At 29.1% G+C, this 17,758-nt stretch overlaps 1 protein-coding gene across 4 annotated transcripts in view; it reads left to right on the top strand.

Annotated features, from left to right (window-relative positions):
- LOC118198262 (TBC1 domain family member 13) overlaps positions 1 to 17,758 on the top strand; it is an 88,118-nt gene that overhangs the window by 43,450 nt on the left and 26,910 nt on the right. For all 4 annotated transcript variants that reach the window (XM_085820819.1, XM_035369903.2, XM_035369905.2 and 1 more), the window contains exons 8-11: positions 501 to 657; positions 2,826 to 2,957; positions 7,145 to 7,211; positions 11,934 to 12,176. In XM_085820819.1, coding sequence (XP_085676945.1) covers positions 501 to 657; positions 2,826 to 2,957; positions 7,145 to 7,211; positions 11,934 to 12,176 — 599 coding nt within the window. The remainder of the gene's footprint in view (positions 1 to 500; positions 658 to 2,825; positions 2,958 to 7,144; positions 7,212 to 11,933; positions 12,177 to 17,758) is intronic.

Here is a 17,758-nt window from a genome sequence, read left to right as displayed (position 1 = left end):
CGCCTACACACTAGGATGCAAATGAAACTCTAAACATTGATTTTCTACTGCTCTTTTCTGCGAGTTTAAAAAATAAATAAAGCGGTTTTAGTTATCACTTATTTAATACCAATATAGTTTCTGTGAAAAATATTTACTAAGATTTTATTTAGATGCTAATTTTCAATTAGGGAAGTTATTTATGATATACTTTTCTCTGTTTACATAAATGGATAAAATTATCTCTCAGTCATGCCAACTGAAACTTTAATCATTTATAAAGATTCAAACAATAATGACAAATGTTATTTTTTTTTAAATATTGTCAATTTATTTTTAATGGCAAATATTTATTAAATGTAAGCTGTTTATTTCTCTTTGTGAATCTTTTTGATTTATTGGGCAAACAAGTGCTTTTGAAAATTCTCATGGAATTGTTTTTAATTTTAATTGTCTTATTTATGTAGCTTGATTTTTAAAATGCTCAGTTTTGTTTTATTTTCTTTCGTATTATTTTGCAGACGACTATGCCCTGATATTTCATTTTTCCAGCAAGCTACAGATTATCCTTGCGAATCAATAGTTGGGAAAAAAGATGTTGAATCTTTAAGAGATAGAGTGGAACAAACAGTACTTAGATCCGCAAATGTTACCAGGAATCGACTTGGTATTACAAATGTTAGTTTTTGTTTTTTTAAATATGAACTGTAAGCTTTAAAGGTAACATTTTTTACAGGATAATTTATTTTAAAAGTATTTTATTTAACTGCATGGTAGACTCTGCATTGTTATGAAAATGACAGGATTATTTACTGCTTTCTAACCCTATCAGATTCAAGCATTGTATATAAATATTACTGATGCTCGAAATATGTTTTTCGTTTTTGTGTATGCATGCATGTGTAAAGAAAATCTTCTCCCAGTAAAGTACAAAGCTTATCCAAGATTTTTTTTTTTTTTTTTTTGCTTCCAAATTATAACTGTACATTTTATCAGCATTTTCTAATTTTAATGTAATGGAAGATTAACATTACTCTTTGCAATGTACATATAACCACGACAGTAAATGAAATATTTGCCAGAATTTCATCATGGAACGTAAAACAAATGATTTTAGTATGGATTAATATTATATTAGTTAATAGTTATTAACAGTTTGAATTAGAATTATTAATAGTATGAATTAGTATTAAATTTTAGTTAATAGTTATTAACCTGCTTTATAAAATGATTTAAATATTATGACAATCAGTGAATCCAGTAACTTTTTGATTTAAAAATATTAAGAAGCTTGATGTAAAGTAAGTAGACTGTTTCTTGTGTGAAAAATTATTCAGTATTGATACTTAATTAAACAATTTTGGTTGAAATCATAGAAGTGTATTGAATAGCCTGTTTTATCAACACTTTGTTAATGTTTCACTTCCATCTATAATTTGCATATAATGATTTCTTTATAAAACAATTAGGAATTACAGAAAATTGGTCTTTAAGATTTAACTGTTAACATGCTTTAAACTTTTAATAGGAAAGACCAATTCTTTAAACTTTTACTTCATTCTTAACTATTCTGTTTCAAATTTTTCTTTCTGTGTGTTTACATATCAATTTTTAATTATTGTACCTCTAGACTTTTCTCTTACATTACTTTTTAAATGAAATTAACTAAGAATAAAACTTTTAGAAATAAAATGTTGTTTAACTAAATGCTGATAGTTTTTTTTTTTTTTTTTTATCTAGAAATTAAGATCTATCATATTTATTAAAACGAGAATTGGCTAGGTTCATTCCATTTTTCAGTAGGTTAATTGTCTAATATATCCTGCATTAAGTCTGTTGTTTGTTTTCAGTTGTAGCAAAGCACTCAAGAGTTTTCTGTTGAAAGAAAATGGTGCTGCTTTCATGGAAAGCTTCCTGAGGGAAATTAGTTCATAGGCCTGATGCAGACAGCCTGTTCCCCCAAGATTTGAATCCAGTTTAAACAGTCAGTATTTAAACCCTTTTCCACTCGACTACTGGAAGGGGGACACTGATTGTATTAAAATGGATTACATTGTGAAGTATAAAAACTAACTAAACTATGTACTAAAAATGACACTTACTTATAGTTACTGACTAAAAATTGTGGTTTTAAACAAATGCTATTGTCCTAGAATTAATCAAAAAAACTGTGGAATTATTACAGTAAGTTGTCAAACTGAACTAGGTGATAAGAAACATAAACATTTATAAAATGCCTGGGCTCAAAAGTTCTTGTGAAATACTAGTTGAGCATTTTATATGTTTTTTTTTTAATATGATAAAATGTTGCATAGTCAACTTCAACATAGATGCAACATAGGTGACATTCATTGAAATGCATGCAGTCGTTTCATAATGCTTGAAAAAATCTTTTTGGTGTCTGGCAAAATGACAGTCAAGTCATTTAGGATAGCCTTGGAATGTCTTAAAATCTTGATTGCATGAAACTATCTTGGTAAGTGAGAGCAGCAGGTTCAGAAGATGAGAAATCTGTTAAATAAAATGGTTATGGTATGATAAATATCTGTTTTAGATCAAAGAAACCTATTTCTTTTCTGAAATGTATGTATAATTTTAAAACCATTGAGAAATCAGAATTTGAAAGCTGCATTTTTGAAGTTCTGGTTTAGGAACTAAGCACAATTTGCTTGCTATGATGAAATTCATTCCTTTCAAATCATTTCGTACTTTTTTCAACTTTCTTAGTATCCAAAGCAATCTTTATTATATGATGTTTATAATTCGCTGATATTTTTAGCTTTACATGTTTGAAATTTTGCCCTGTCATTCTAGTTAATTTTTTATCTGTTATTTCTAATTTTTAGGTTTCATTGTTCAAAAAAAGAGCACAGGAAGAATATCAGCATTTATCGTGTGGACAAGAAGCTCACTGGGAAGTTGTTGAACGGATACTTTTCATCTATGCCAAACTTAATCCAGGACAGAGCTATGTGCAAGTAAGTATCTTTCTATGATTGATGAAATAATTATCTATTTCATATTTCTGAAATCACAAGTTGTGACCTTTGTTGTCTCAAGTCAAAATATTATAAGCGGACTAACAGCTTTTTGTTCTATTGACTGATCTAAGGTTAAGATCACATATTGAGATTAGACCTAAAATGTTCACATATTGCAAAATATAATATCATTCAGTTTATCTGTTTGTGTTTATGGCACATTTACTCCATAATCATACTAAATATTTTAATGAATCTTATATTATGTTTGATTTTGATGAACTTACCTGCTTTTAAATGACATGAAGTTTGCCATAGTTAAGAAAGGCTGTATACTCTATATTAGAAAGATTTTAAGTTGAAGATGAGAGTTCATTTTATCTTGTATTTTTACATACATAGCTTTATTAGTCTAGCTTTATTAGTCAATAGTATTAAGAATTTATATATGTATATATATGTGTGTGTGAATTTAACAATATATATATATATATAACATTTAATTTTCAGGCTAAATTTTTTTTTTTTTTTTTTAATGAACATAAGCTTAACATATTCGCTGCCAAGCTGATTAAGTGCATCTGTTCACATGCACCAAGATCTTATCTGCATTTTTATGCATTCAAGTTATTTTTGTTTTATTATATAAATATATGTATAATAGATAACTTTTAGACGTAAGTAAATTCGCATGAATATACTTCTAGTTGGCATATAAAATACTACTTTTGCTCCCTTTGGCAGCTACGAGATAACTCAGAACTAGATAAACAGTACTCACCTTTTCTGCACATTCATGCAAAGCTCCACACATGGGATACTTTATTTCCCATTAGTTTTATTTGAGCCTCTGAACAAAACTTTGAGCAACCCACTTATAACATTTCCCAAATGAATAAACCCCTCTCAAAATAGGAAATGATTTTGTATTCTAAACATTTAGTTATAATTTTGAGAAATGAATTCTCCATTTCAATATGCCAAGTGTATTACTTAGTCCCAGTCTCGCACGAAATTCCCAAGCGTTGCGTGCATTACTACAGCAATACTCATATTTTATCATTTGAGTAAAGTGGCCAGTAACGAGTTATCTTGTAGCTGGCAAATAAACCCAGTTTTGCCAACTACAAGTATTCTCATAGATGCAGTGAATGTGTTAATTTAATTAATGAAATAGCTTGGAATGTTATCTTTTAATAATATGCAAAACACTCATTTTTTGTCTGATTAAAATTAACTTGAACTGAAGTAGATATAAAAAAATTAGGCACATTTCTTGTTTGATGCTTTGTTTAAATTAAAAAAAAATATCTATAATAGATTCAGAAATTCAGCAAAAGGATTGTCAGCTTGAATTAAATCAAACTAAATAAGAGGATCCTCTTTTTTTTTCTTTCTTTTTTTTTTCTTTTTTTTCTTTTTAGCCCAAAGGGAGTGTTAGCTCAGAAGGCTATTAATTTCATTTTGTCATTTTGCGTCGATTCACTTTTCAAACTATTGCCACCAAATACTATCGCCCTGTGTTATATTTAAAGAAATTAAATAATGAAGAATCTTCATAAATATATGTATGTTTCTCGTATTGTGATAAAACAACGGTACGTAGAGCCATCAAATTTTGAATAATGTAATCATCCTCCGAATATGGGCATCTGGAAGCCCAAATTTAGAATTTGTTTTATTATCTTTTTCATATTTTGTAAAGCATTTATGAGTTTTTATTAAGAAACTCAACAATTTCAAAGCGAGCAACACTGTACAGGAAAAAACAATTTTTTTTTTTAATCTCCAGCACATCTGACTGTGTATTGGAAATTTTAAGGATATGTTCATTTTAAAATTATTTTACACTATTGCTGTTGAATTGAGTTTTATGGTTTAAGTGCAAAGAACATGATATTTAATAAATAAAAGTAGCACAAAAAACATTAAAAAAACACCCCTTTGTGCGTAATGTGAAATCTGAAAACTTTCAGACTTTTTATTTATATTAATTTATTGTTTTTTTTTTGGGGGGGGTTATATTGAATATATTTCTCTGCTTTTCATATGCCAGATATATTAAAATTTTTTTAAAAAGGAAACTGACACAAAAGTGTGTTTAAGAGATAAAAAGTTATTTTTCATAAGTAGGGTTGAAAAATCTTGGTGACATCAATGTATTAAGAAATGAGAAAATTATTGAATTATTTTATCAGTTAATGCAAAGTTTGATATCAAGAATAATTGGCCATTGCCATACATTTCCTTTATAGTTATTGTATTATTTCTTTGAAAAGTAGCCACTGAAGTGGCCAACTACCTAAAAAAGTTGTCATTAAAGAGGAAAAATATATATTGGTTAGTGTCATTTCATAAAAATATTTAATATTTCTAATTCAACATCTTATGATTTAAATACATTTTTATTTAAATCAATCAGATTAAAAAGTGCAAAAAGTATTCTTTAAGAACTGCATCTATTGCTTTTCACTTACTTGGTTTGCTACTTATTCACAGAAAGATTAAATTTGAAAGTTAAATATTTTATGCTTTACAGAATGTCAGCACTGTAGTGCATGGAGGTAGTAAATATTTGAGGCAATGGCAATAGATTGCTTTCATATAGCAAAATTTATGAATTAAAATTGAAAGATAAATATCTTGCATTTACCCAGATTGCAGCAATCTGGCATGCTGGAGAGAAAAATGTTTTATTTTGAACAGTGTTGTCATTTCCCACTTTCATTTCGCTAAGTTTGTTAAACAAAAATATGTTATTTTTGTACAAAATATGAAATAATAAATTCAAAATCCAGGCATAGAGGTGCCTATGTTTGGGTGGAGGACTACATGTATTAATTCAATTGGTCTGAGTGTCATTGTTTCTCCACATACATATATGCATGCAGATTCTTGGTGATTTAAAAACAAAATATAATACATCATGATAACATTTGCTAGCAGCAATTTGAAAAGTGATACAAAGTGAGTTTTAAGATTAATAGCACCTCTGGTGCTAATAAAAAATTATATGGGAGCCTTGAATAATAAATCATTCGAGTTATTGAGTGTCTATATTTTGCGTTTTGTACTGTATTATTCTGAAAATAAACAATAAATGGCTGTTGTTACACTTCAATAAAAATTCAGGAAATAAATGACTGTATTATAACAGATGTACATAAAAATAAATAAATTTTAGAATATATTTTGTTCCTTGTGTTACATTGTGGTAAATTCTGGTTGGAAAAATTATTCCTGGCTAGAAATGAAAAAATAATTTAATTTTAGCACATTGGTCATTGCCATGAATTAGGGCTGAAGCTATGTAATTTTGGCCATAATTTAGTTACTGGGAATATCAGTTTTTTGTGTGTTTTGATATTTTAAAGTAATTGATGCAATTCTTGGTAGGTCATGTTGAGCATTCTTGACAAAACATGATTGATAACTTCTTGCATTATCAATAAATTTATCATGTGGTGGAAATGTGATTCAGCTTCTTTGGAGTTAATTTTCTACTCCATTCTTTCAATGTGTTTGCATTTTTTAACATTGCAGTTTCACAACAAAACTGAGCATGAAGTTAAAAGATCATGGTGAAGTTTGAGAATGAGGCTGCAGTAGGAAGATATATATTTGTTGACTAGTTATTATCAAGTACATAATAATTTTATAAGCATGTTTTTAAAGTTATTAAGATATCTGTGTGCTTAAGTTTCGAGATAGATATACAACTTTGAGAGTTTTTATCCTTACAGTTTAATATATTGCTAAAATTGAATTCTTGACTTCATTGCATGCTTAGAATTTGAAATACACATTCTTGTTATTTTGACATGATTATGTACATTTCCTCCTGCATTTTTTATTAGGAATTCCTTTCCTTTACATTAATTATTGGTAAAACTCTTGATTCCATTATGTGTATTCATTGTTATTTATATCTGTTTTAACATAATTACATTATTTCAGTAATATTGATGCTTTCATGTTTTAATTGTTTTCCATATTTAGCATTATTATTGAGTCCAATGTTAAATATGATAATACTGTCTTTGAATTAATTGTATTCAATATTGTTGATATTTTTGTATTTAGCATTATAGTCTTCTTGTGTTGATTGTTACTTAATTAAATTGCTGAGATTGATTATAATTTTATATATTCATTCAGTAGTAATTTAAAAATTTTGGCTTTAGGGTATGAATGAAATAATTGGCCCAATTTATTATACATTTGCTTCTGATCCTGATCCTGAATGGAAAAGTAAGTTTCCTGACATATTTTTTTTTTTTTTTTTTTTTTTCATTTCTAATTTTGTATATGGTCATTACTGTGCAGTATTTTAATGGTCAACTATAAAGGAGCTATATTTATTATATGTAAGTGAAATGATTATTATTATACAGGTAGTATGGTTCAATTTATATTTAACAGTCAGCAGATTAAGTCAGTGCTTGGACCAAGAAAAAAGTCTTAACATAGTGGGTAAACAGGACTAGTTAGATGCCATATGTCAGTGGGGTCATGCATTATCCAGAAGTCTTTATGGTCCAGATATAGGCAGACTTTTTGATTTTTTTTTTTTTTTTTTTTTTTTTTTTTTTTTTTTTTTTTTTTTGCTTTCTGAAATCTGAAATTTCTGGATTTGGGAAATGTTCATTCATTATAATGCTTAAATTTTGTTTTAAAACAAATATATCATTCAGGAAAACTGAGAAGTGAGAGAAAATGATATATGGGCTGAAATATTCATGTTGAGAGCAGGTGAAAAACAGAAGTATCTTCCCTGTATTGCACGTTGTGGCGCGCAATGAACTGGAAGTTGATCTGTCAGCACTATCCTTATCTTGAAGGCAGATGTTTTTATTTTATTCAGCTTATAATTCCTTACTAAATGTAGTATTTCATCTCGATGTACTCTGTCTTTGATATGATTGAAATCAAATTCCTCATCATTATAAATATCACGAATATACATCAAATAGTTTTCTGGTTGCAATTTTCTAATTTCGACTATGCGTAATGTATGCTTTACGCATGTGCACGCTGAAAGAAATGTTTAATAAAGTAAACAAATAAATATTAAGCTTTTTTTTGGTAAATTTTGATACCCTTTAGATCATAATTGCTCTTTATTTCATAAATTGTGGTTTCATATTTTTAATTTTATAATTTCTGCATGTCATCTTACCAAATTTAAATTGATGATCTATAATCCGGAAAAAACGATAATCCGTAATCGCCGAAGTCCCGACGAGTCCGGATTAAAGACTTTTGACTGTATTACATTTTTTGCATCAGTAAATTTATTTGAAAATAGTGTATGCACAGTATATGTATGTATTTTGCAGTAATATCCTGAATTATTTAGATTATAATTGGATATTTAGGTTTTTGAAATGAGTAGTTTTCAAGGTTTTTGAAATGAGATTGCAATAACCCATGATTATACTTTTGATAACTGATATCCAACTTGTTGTGACGATGAACAGTAGCAAGCTATACCATCTCAAAGTTGTAACAGTGGTTTTTTTCCGTGGTAGGAATACATTTTAAACACAGACTAGATAAGAAATAATAGGCATTACATGTAACATCATAGCCCCAGATGCCAGAATGGTATCTTAATGTGGGATTTGTTCATTTTGTCATTGTAGTACTCCCAGTTACATCATGGTGCTGTAGACAGAAAGGGAATATGTTTGAAAAGTGACATCATGTCATTTTTCCTTTCCATTTGTTATGTTCTAGGTATTATTACAGTCATAGGTGCCTGTGATGTATAGTTAAAAATAGTTAGACTTTAGGGTGGCTTCCAAAATTTGACTGGTGCTGCAGATGGTATTGAACAGCTTGCAGAGATTGCTGTGCAATATAGCCTGCTTTGCAGCTATAATTTGTAGTGTGGCTATACAACCTCTAATAGTCTAACACAAAAAATTTTTGTCTTTGTAGTGGAATTTTTCAGTTTCTTAATACAGTCAAAAGTCATTAATCCAGACTCGTTGGGACTTCGGCGATTCCAGATTATCAATTTTTCCAGATTTTAGATCATCAGTTTAAATCTGGTAAAATGGCATGCAGAAATTATAAAATTAAAAATATGAAACCGTAATCTATGAAATAAAGAACAATTTTGATCTAAAGGGTATCAAAATTTACAAAGAAAAAGCTTAATATTTATTTGTTTACTTTATTAAACATTTCTTTCAATGTAAGTTGTTTAAAATGCTTCGTTTTTTATGTTATAATACATTCTCTTTAATTCTATAAACAGAAATAATTTCTTCTTCAGTTACAAAGTGCCGCTGTTTAAGTCCTATAATTGCTGTGTCGAGAATACCGACTAATTTGTCAATTGAAATTTTTTCGTTTTCAATAACCTCTGTGTCACTTTTTTCACTATCGGAAGCGAATTATAATGACGAGGAATTTGATTTAAATCATATCAAAGACGGAGAACATCGAGATGAAATACTACATTTAGTAAGGAATGATAAGCCAAATAAAATAAAAACATCTCCCCTGAAGATAAGGATAGTGCTGACAGATCAACTTCCAATTCATTGCGCGCCACGGAGTCCCCCCACCCCAGAGCAGCGTGAAATTGATAAACAAGGAATGATTAGAGAAATGAAGGATATGCCTTTATCTATTTTTTGCAGCAATTCCACTTTTTGTTTAATGGACTTCGAAACATACTTTCGCTTTGTAGATACTTTGCATATTAGTAAATATATATCGGAAATTCTATTTGACATAATCGAAAGTTCAAGCTTACTTTTATAAAATTGCTCTAACAGTTTGCAAAAAATAATAAGCTGGATCCAATTCAAAGATTAAGGAACAACGCAATCTGCAACATTAACTGAATTAGATAATTTTAACGTAGCGTATACCGTCTGTTATACATTAAACCCGCATGTGTAAATGTTTCATATGAATTATGATTAGGATCCTGAGTTTTAAATTGCATAGATTTTAAGGAAATTTTGCAGATGTCAATTTCTCTCAAAATATGAAAGAAATATTGTCTCCATTGTTTTCTAATTATAGTTGTTAAATTATTTTTATATTACATAATTCTAATGTTTGTTTATTAAAAATTGTGTGAAAAATGTACTGCAAAATAATTGCAAAATGGAAGGGCCGATGTTCACAAACATGTGCATACATAAAAACAAGGATTGCATAAGTTTTATTGGGGGAATGAAAAATGATTTTTTTTTTTTTTTTTTTTTTTTTTTTTTTTTTTTGTGTGTGTGTGTGTGTGTGTGTGTGTGTGTGTGTGTGTGTGAAAACAAAGTAACAAGAAGTTATTAATGCAGAATGCTTGTTCTCTACCTTTACTGGAGTACAACTTGCCACTGAATACATCGGATCATGCTGCAGCTTTGTTTAGAAAAATGTTTTCTAATAGCGAAATTGCTAAGAAGTGCTCAAGAGCAAGGACTAAAACGGTTGCAATTGTTAAAGAAATGAGTAGGAAAAATAAGTTTTCAGTTATTGATTGCATTAAAACAGTTCCATTCCGCATTTGATGAATGGATGGAAGCAATAATACCGATTCAAAACTATACCCAATTGTTTCTTTTTTTAATCCACTGTCTTTAGAGATTGAGTGCAGTTTACTTTCTAAAACTTCTGAATTGCTTTGTACTTTTAATTAAAGAATCATGAAATAAAATGACACAATTGTGTAATTTCTCAGTATTTATTAGCAGAAGTAAATTAAAGACAGAATAATGTAATTCAAGGTTCATGATATGAGAATTAATGTACCATATATTCCAGCATATAATACACACTTTTAATACAAAAAATAAGCGAAATTAACGGGTGCGCCTTATATATCAGATGTGAAAAAGATAGATTAAAAATAAGGTTAAAAACTAGCATACAGAAATTTAAATGCTGTTTGTTTAAAAGAAATGACATACCTTATAAACCTAAAAGTGTTCATTATCAGATAGCATTGCGTCATGTTCATCTACTCATATATCCTCAGGCTCATCATTGAATTCTATTTCATCCTCACCATCATTGTCACTCTGATCTGTAAATAGTCTTGATCCATTTTATCTTTCATAATAATAATAAAATAAATAAATAAATAAATAAATAAATAAAACACTCTTGCTGCAGTATGATTTCTATTTTCTTTCGCAAACTGAATGGTTTTGCATTTGAAACCAACATTGTGTTGTTTAATTTGGCAGCAGCCATATTGAATACTAAATCATCTAATTGTGTTTCAAATAAAGCAAATGTGTTTTATTAAACGCCTACAATGCTCATTTCAAAATTACAGCTTCAAATGACTACAAATTTTTTGAATTCATTTGGTTTGGAAGAGCATTCTTACCCTACATTCTGTCCCCTACATTCTGTCCCCCTTTTCTCAGAAACACAGAATAATATTCTTGTGTCCACCAGCACTGAATACAACCCACCCTCTGTACAGAATTATTTACCTTCAAGCAGAATTATTTTACTATACTTAATTATTTTCTCTTTGGCTTTCCTCCCACGCATATGTATTGTTCCCCTTATGGCTTGTCATTTCAGTATACTATTGTTCGAATGCATAGGAAAAATCTTTGAATGAATGATTTAAAAAATTAAAGCATCATACATGCATCTTTTAGGTTTCCTTGGGGGGGGGAAGCATATAATACGACTAAAAATTAATAAATGTAGTTTGAAGCTATAGGTGTGCATTGTACGTGTTATATTCCGGAATATGTGGTAATTATTAATTACTCTATATGTGAAACAAATCTTGCTATTATTATCTATTGTATCTGCTTTACACAGTATAAAATTGTAATGATTTGAAAGCATTTCTCATACAAAATCCAATGCAGATACTTTCAGTAGGTTGTAAAATGTGATGATTATAATTTTTTTAATTAAATTATAATTGTAATAAAATTTCTTTTTATTATTTAAATCTTTTTTAATTTTAGTTTTTCCAAATTTTAGAATATGCTGAAGCTGATTCCTTTTTTTGCTTCACGAATCTTATGTCTGAAATTCGAGATTTCTTTATTAAAACCTTGGATGATTCTGCAAGTGGTATTGGAGCCATGATGAAACGGTTAATGAATCTCCTTCAAGAACATGATTTTAATATATGGCAACGGTTACAAATGCAAGATTTGAAGCCTCAGTATTATAGTTTCAGATGGATTACTTTGCTACTCTCACAAGAATTCCCCTTACCAGGTTCCCGTTTTTTAATCAAATAAAATTTAATATTATATTTTTATGTTATGTTTTTGTAAGCAAGAAACTTTCAGGTTTTAGTTTTTAATAATGTCTTAAATTTAAAAAGGGAATAATGCTAAACATTTATTTTCTTTTTTTGCAGTATTTTCAATTATTTTTCATTATTCAAGATACAAACAGTAAAAAAGTAAAATTTTATTAGTTCACTTTTGTTTGTTTAAATGAAAAGTAAAGAGCAATATTTTCACTTGACTGAATTACTTACTGTCTTTTTTGTAAAAAGAGCTTAAGTTTGTTTTTGCTTAATACCACTTATTTCTATTTTAATTATAACAAATTAGTTATGTGAATATCCAAATGTTGTAATTTCATTCTGTTTCTGTAATTAAGTAATTAAAACTAATTAATTCTGAAAAATTTATTTTTTAATATGATTGAAGTAATAATTTAATACCTATACAGTACAAAGTCTGAAAACAGATGTCTAGTATCCACAATGATATAATACAAGAGCGCCACCTTAACGCATGCAGTGCAGGCAGTGCACGCCTATTAACTTATAACCAAGATGGAAAGGAAAAAAAAAAAAAAGTATTATTGTTTAATTCTATCATATAATTAAATCCTTATTAACTATATGTAATCTGTAGTTATGCGCTGCATCATTGATTTTAGAGTCAAATTTCAAAATGAACCAATTGCATACTGTCAATTACGGCATTAATATTTCTACCTATTCCTCATCCTAAAAGGATTATGTATGCTGAATAGTGTCAGCATTAGTTGATGAAATAGTTACAGTGTGCAAAGTGAATATCTCTGTTGCCCTTCTTTTCTTCTGAAATGCAAGAATTTGATGAATTTCAAATGCTTGCATGCTGTTAATGCCAGAGCTGCAAAAAGAGAATATTTATAGCTTACATTTGATTTCAGAGTACTTTATTATTACTTTTTAGAATGCTAGATGCCGTTTTTCTGTTGTAAAGTTTGTATTGTGCTATGCATTCAATTTAAGGCTCAGTTATTACTTCTTTCAAAGTTCTATATGTTAATGTATTATATTGTAAGACTAAGGAGATTATCTCTTCTAGAAGTCTGAAGCAAAATATGATAAATATTGTCCTATGATTCTAAGCTAATGAGCAGAATGTATAATAGAGAGAACTAACTAATTTATTTTCAGTAATTAACTACATTCAGTTCTAATACATGCTCTGGTATGTTGCTTAGCCGAATCCAGATGGCCAAGTGAGAGTTTCTCTCCATATCCAATAGGTGGTGCTGTATTCTAACTTAACATGGCACCGCCTGTTGAAATTGCAAATTTCAGTATGTAAATTACAAACAAGCATACAATTTAACATTTCAAGAACAACTAATTGTACAGTACAATATGAAAGCTAATAGGTAATTTCATCATGAATATAATATAAAATAATATAAACATTCTAAGAACATTAACATTCACTATGCTACAATCGGACTTATTCTTAAACAGTTCCATTTTAATATAAGCACAATTTTCAATAAGAACATAATGCAAGCTAAGCATTATTATCCTGGATAGGTAATAAACAAATTTTACTAATACATCAAATATGCACACCATTTAATGTTTTCACTTCAACAAATCTGGCCTTATTTATTATCTTTACCTGGTAAACTTCTAGAATTATGGCTAAAGACCATTTAAATGCGGGAAGATTATCTTCCTTTAACACAACTAATATACCTGTCTTTAAATTTCCTTTATTAATAAACCATTTGGTGCGTTGTTGGAGATGATTTAAATAATTATTTTGCCAACGTTTCTAAATAACTTGAATGACTTGGTAATAACTTGCCATTTAGAAAGTCTTTCATCTGTAAAATGAGACAAATCCGGTTCAGGATATGAAGTAATGGAATGTCCAATTAAAAAATGACCCGGCATTAAGGCTTTAAAGTCATTCACATCTGTTGATAAAGGTAAAATTGGACAAGAATTGAGAATACCTTCAATATGTGTGACAACAGTCCAAAATTCTTCTAAAGTCAATTTATAACTGCCAATTGTACGCTGAAGATAATATTTAAATGACTTAATACCTTCTTCCCATAAACCACCAAAATTTGGTGTTCTAGTTGGTATTAGTTTCCAATTTATACCTTCAGATGTTAAGAAATCTGCTGTGTCTGAATGAGATTTAAGTACTAAGCTATGCATTTTTTTCAGTTTTGATTTTGCACCAGCCATATAAGTACCATTATGGTATTACATTTTCCATGTCTAGCAATAAATCTTTTAATAGTAGCAAGTAATGAATCTGTGGTCTAATCAGTTACTATCTCTAAATGTAGTTCTCTTAGTAGCTAAACATACGAATATAGCAACGTACACTTTTTCATAATTACCCTTTCTCTGACTTTTTATACTTAATGAGAAATGGACCAGAAAAATCGAGTCCACAAGTATTAAATACAAACCCTGGGTTAACTTTTTCACCAGGTAAATTTCCCATAAGTTGTTCGCATACAATTGGTTTAGCCTTAAAACATGTTACATATTCATGTACAACCTTTTGAGCTAGATCTCGACCATTAATAACCCAAAATTTACTATGAACCTGATGCAATAGAGATACCAAGATGTAAATATTTAACATGATAATACTGAAAAATTAATCTATTCAATACATGATCTTTTGGTATTATGTAAGTAAATTTTTTATTGTAATTAAGATTACTGTTGGCAAGTCTGCCTCCTACTCTCAGAAGAGAATCATTATCTAGAAATAGACATAAAAATTTTAACCTTCTAAAACCGGGCCGAAATTCTCATAATACAGCCTTCAGACCGGCGCGATCCGAAACAGTTTTGCCCCCTCTTTGACATTTTCCTAATGAGAAAAGTCGTTAGTCCCCCTCCATGGATGAAATAAAATTTACATGTTTGTTGGACGCTTACGTCCCATAGTAGAGGGGTTGCTAGATTTGCAATTTTTTCGATGATTATTTTGCTTTCATTTAAATGAAGTTCTAAATAAATAGTGCATAAATAAATATGCAGTACTGGATGCATATCCAGTGCACAATTTATTTAGAACAAAATGTATGCAATGTTTATATTTCACTCACTATTTCTAATCAATCTCGTAAATAATTTGTGAATTTTTTAACTTTGTTTTCACTCTTCATTTATATTTGCGTATTTTCGTATTAGAAATTAGAAAGCGAGAACAAAATTTAACAAAATATAGTAAATACGAACTAGATTTGTAAGTCTGCAGGCTGGAATGTGACTTTTAATAACATATTTTCATTAATAAAATAATGGTAATGAAATAATAATAATAATATTTATTATCATTAGATGATTAGAATGAGATTCAATACAAATAGATTTTGAGATGAACTTACAGTAATAATAAAGCTTTACATAACAATAACACAGATTTAAATCTGCTTTTTTCGATAATTTTGTTATTAAAATATATAAAAATCAAAATCTGAGATACATTGGTTGCGTTTAATCATTTAACATTTAACTTAATGGACTATCAGGCAAAGAAGGTATATCTTTAACAAGAATTTTTCTTTGTAAAATTGGCTTTTGTTTATGTTAGCAGAGAAAAAAATCCGTGACCTATACATGCAATCATCAAAAGAATTTTGAGAACAGTTTTAAATGTTCATGAAGAATTAATTATACCTCAATTTCTTTTCATAGGTAGAAATTTCGTCTAAAACCATCGTTATATCCAAAGGTTGAAGTCTACTTCATTTTCAACGAATATTCTATTTGCACATAATATATTTTCTAATTTATTTTAGAAAGAGTAATCTTTCACGTTTTCAAAAGGATATACTGGGTGTTGACACAATGTAGTAAATCTGTTTTTCATATTTCTTCCAGTAATTAAAACAATTACCCTGGAATATTTTCAAAGCAAAATTAAGAAAACCATTTATGCCAAATTTTGCATAAAGTATCTTCTCGTGTATTTTTTTATTTAAAGTGTGGAATTTTCTCTTTGAAAATATCAAAAATCCTGAACGAAGCAAAATTAATTCATGAGAAATAACTTTGAAATGCAATAATTCCATCGTAATATGAAATAGTGGAGAAAAGTGCAATACAGTTTATTTATTCACAAATAATCCTCCTCATATGCGTAATTTATGTACTATCGATTGAGAAATATAGGTTAGTAAATTAAACCAGTTATTTCAATACTTTTCCTTTATCAATATTTTTACGGGCTCTTCAGTAGAGCGGTAAAGGTGGCTGAACACTTGTAGCTCGCTTGGCTTTGAATCCCTGCTAAATAGTTGGATTCACGGTTTTCGTGTAACATAAATGCAAGCCAGCTTCTCTTAGAAAGTCCTCCGCGAAGGCATAACTCCCCTTATACAGGTAATTGTTGTGTGCTTTGATGTAATTCAGTAAGCGAACAAAATTAATCCAATCAAACCCGAAGAACGGGTTGATTACATATGGAGTTTTCCACCAGGAACGTAAATGCGAGCAATTTTCTCTTAAAAAGGTTTACACGAAAGCATCCATCCCCTTAAGCAGATAGCGTTCGCGTGCTTTTCTGTAATCCAATCCTAATTTTCATACATTTAATAGTAAGTTGACTTACACCTTATTACAGACAAAATAACAACCTTTTTTAAAGATATTTTTTTATTAACTTGTCTGAATTCCCTTTATCTCTTGAGGAGTATAAGAATTTCAGCAAATAAAACTGGCCAAAATTTTATACAATGTAACTGATGTTTTGATTCAATTTAGAAGTAACGTGAGCTTTTATGCTATTTAAATACTTTTTGGCAGATCTCATCCTAAAAGAGGGTCTAAAGATAAATTGATTTTATTTAATTTAAAATCAATGAAAATCACTGAAAGCAATCACTGAATGAATGAAAATCACAAAAACTATTATGCATACAATTGTCTCTTATTTATCTTCTGATAAATCAGACAAAATTGCCTACATAATAGAAGCACTTTGAAAGAGTTAAAAGTTCTTAAGGGTTTTATGCACTCTACAAAAAATGTCAAAATAAAATCTTATTATTCATAAGTATGAAAAGGAAGTAAACGATAAAAGCAGTTTTACCTATTTTCTAGAAGGGCATTAAATCTAAAATACTAATCTATTCTTATTTGTTATGATTAAAAAACATTAAATTGGTAAGCTTAAAGAGCGTGCAAAATCGCTGACGTTTTAATCATAGCAAAAGTCAGTACTAAAAAAATTAGCATTAAAATTATGAGACAGATTGAGAAAGAGATGGCCTCTATTTGATTTTCAAGTATATTGGCACAAGTCAAAACCTGCGGTTTTTGCCAAAATGTAGCCAAACTGATAAGAAGAGGGAAATAATGCGTAGCCAGCAGCTACGCTGAGCAGCGACAATGGACCACCCAGAGATCTACAGATAGGCGATTCTCTAAAATGAGGAGGGCATGGATGCCGGCGTCTGAGAAAGTCATTCTCCTGGTACAACTGCTGTACCAGCCGGCTTCAGAAAGTTAACTTACTTTTGGAAGAAACATAATTTTTATTTTTGAAGGAGAGAATATCCTTACT

The sequence above is a fragment of the Stegodyphus dumicola genome, chromosome 1 (assembly GCF_044657685.1).
Source record: "Stegodyphus dumicola isolate Sdum_Otavi_A_Nest chromosome 1, ASM4465768v1".
NCBI classification, from domain to species: Eukaryota; Metazoa; Arthropoda; class Arachnida; order Araneae; family Eresidae; genus Stegodyphus; species Stegodyphus dumicola.
This window is presented reverse-complemented; position numbering and strand designations above follow the sequence as displayed.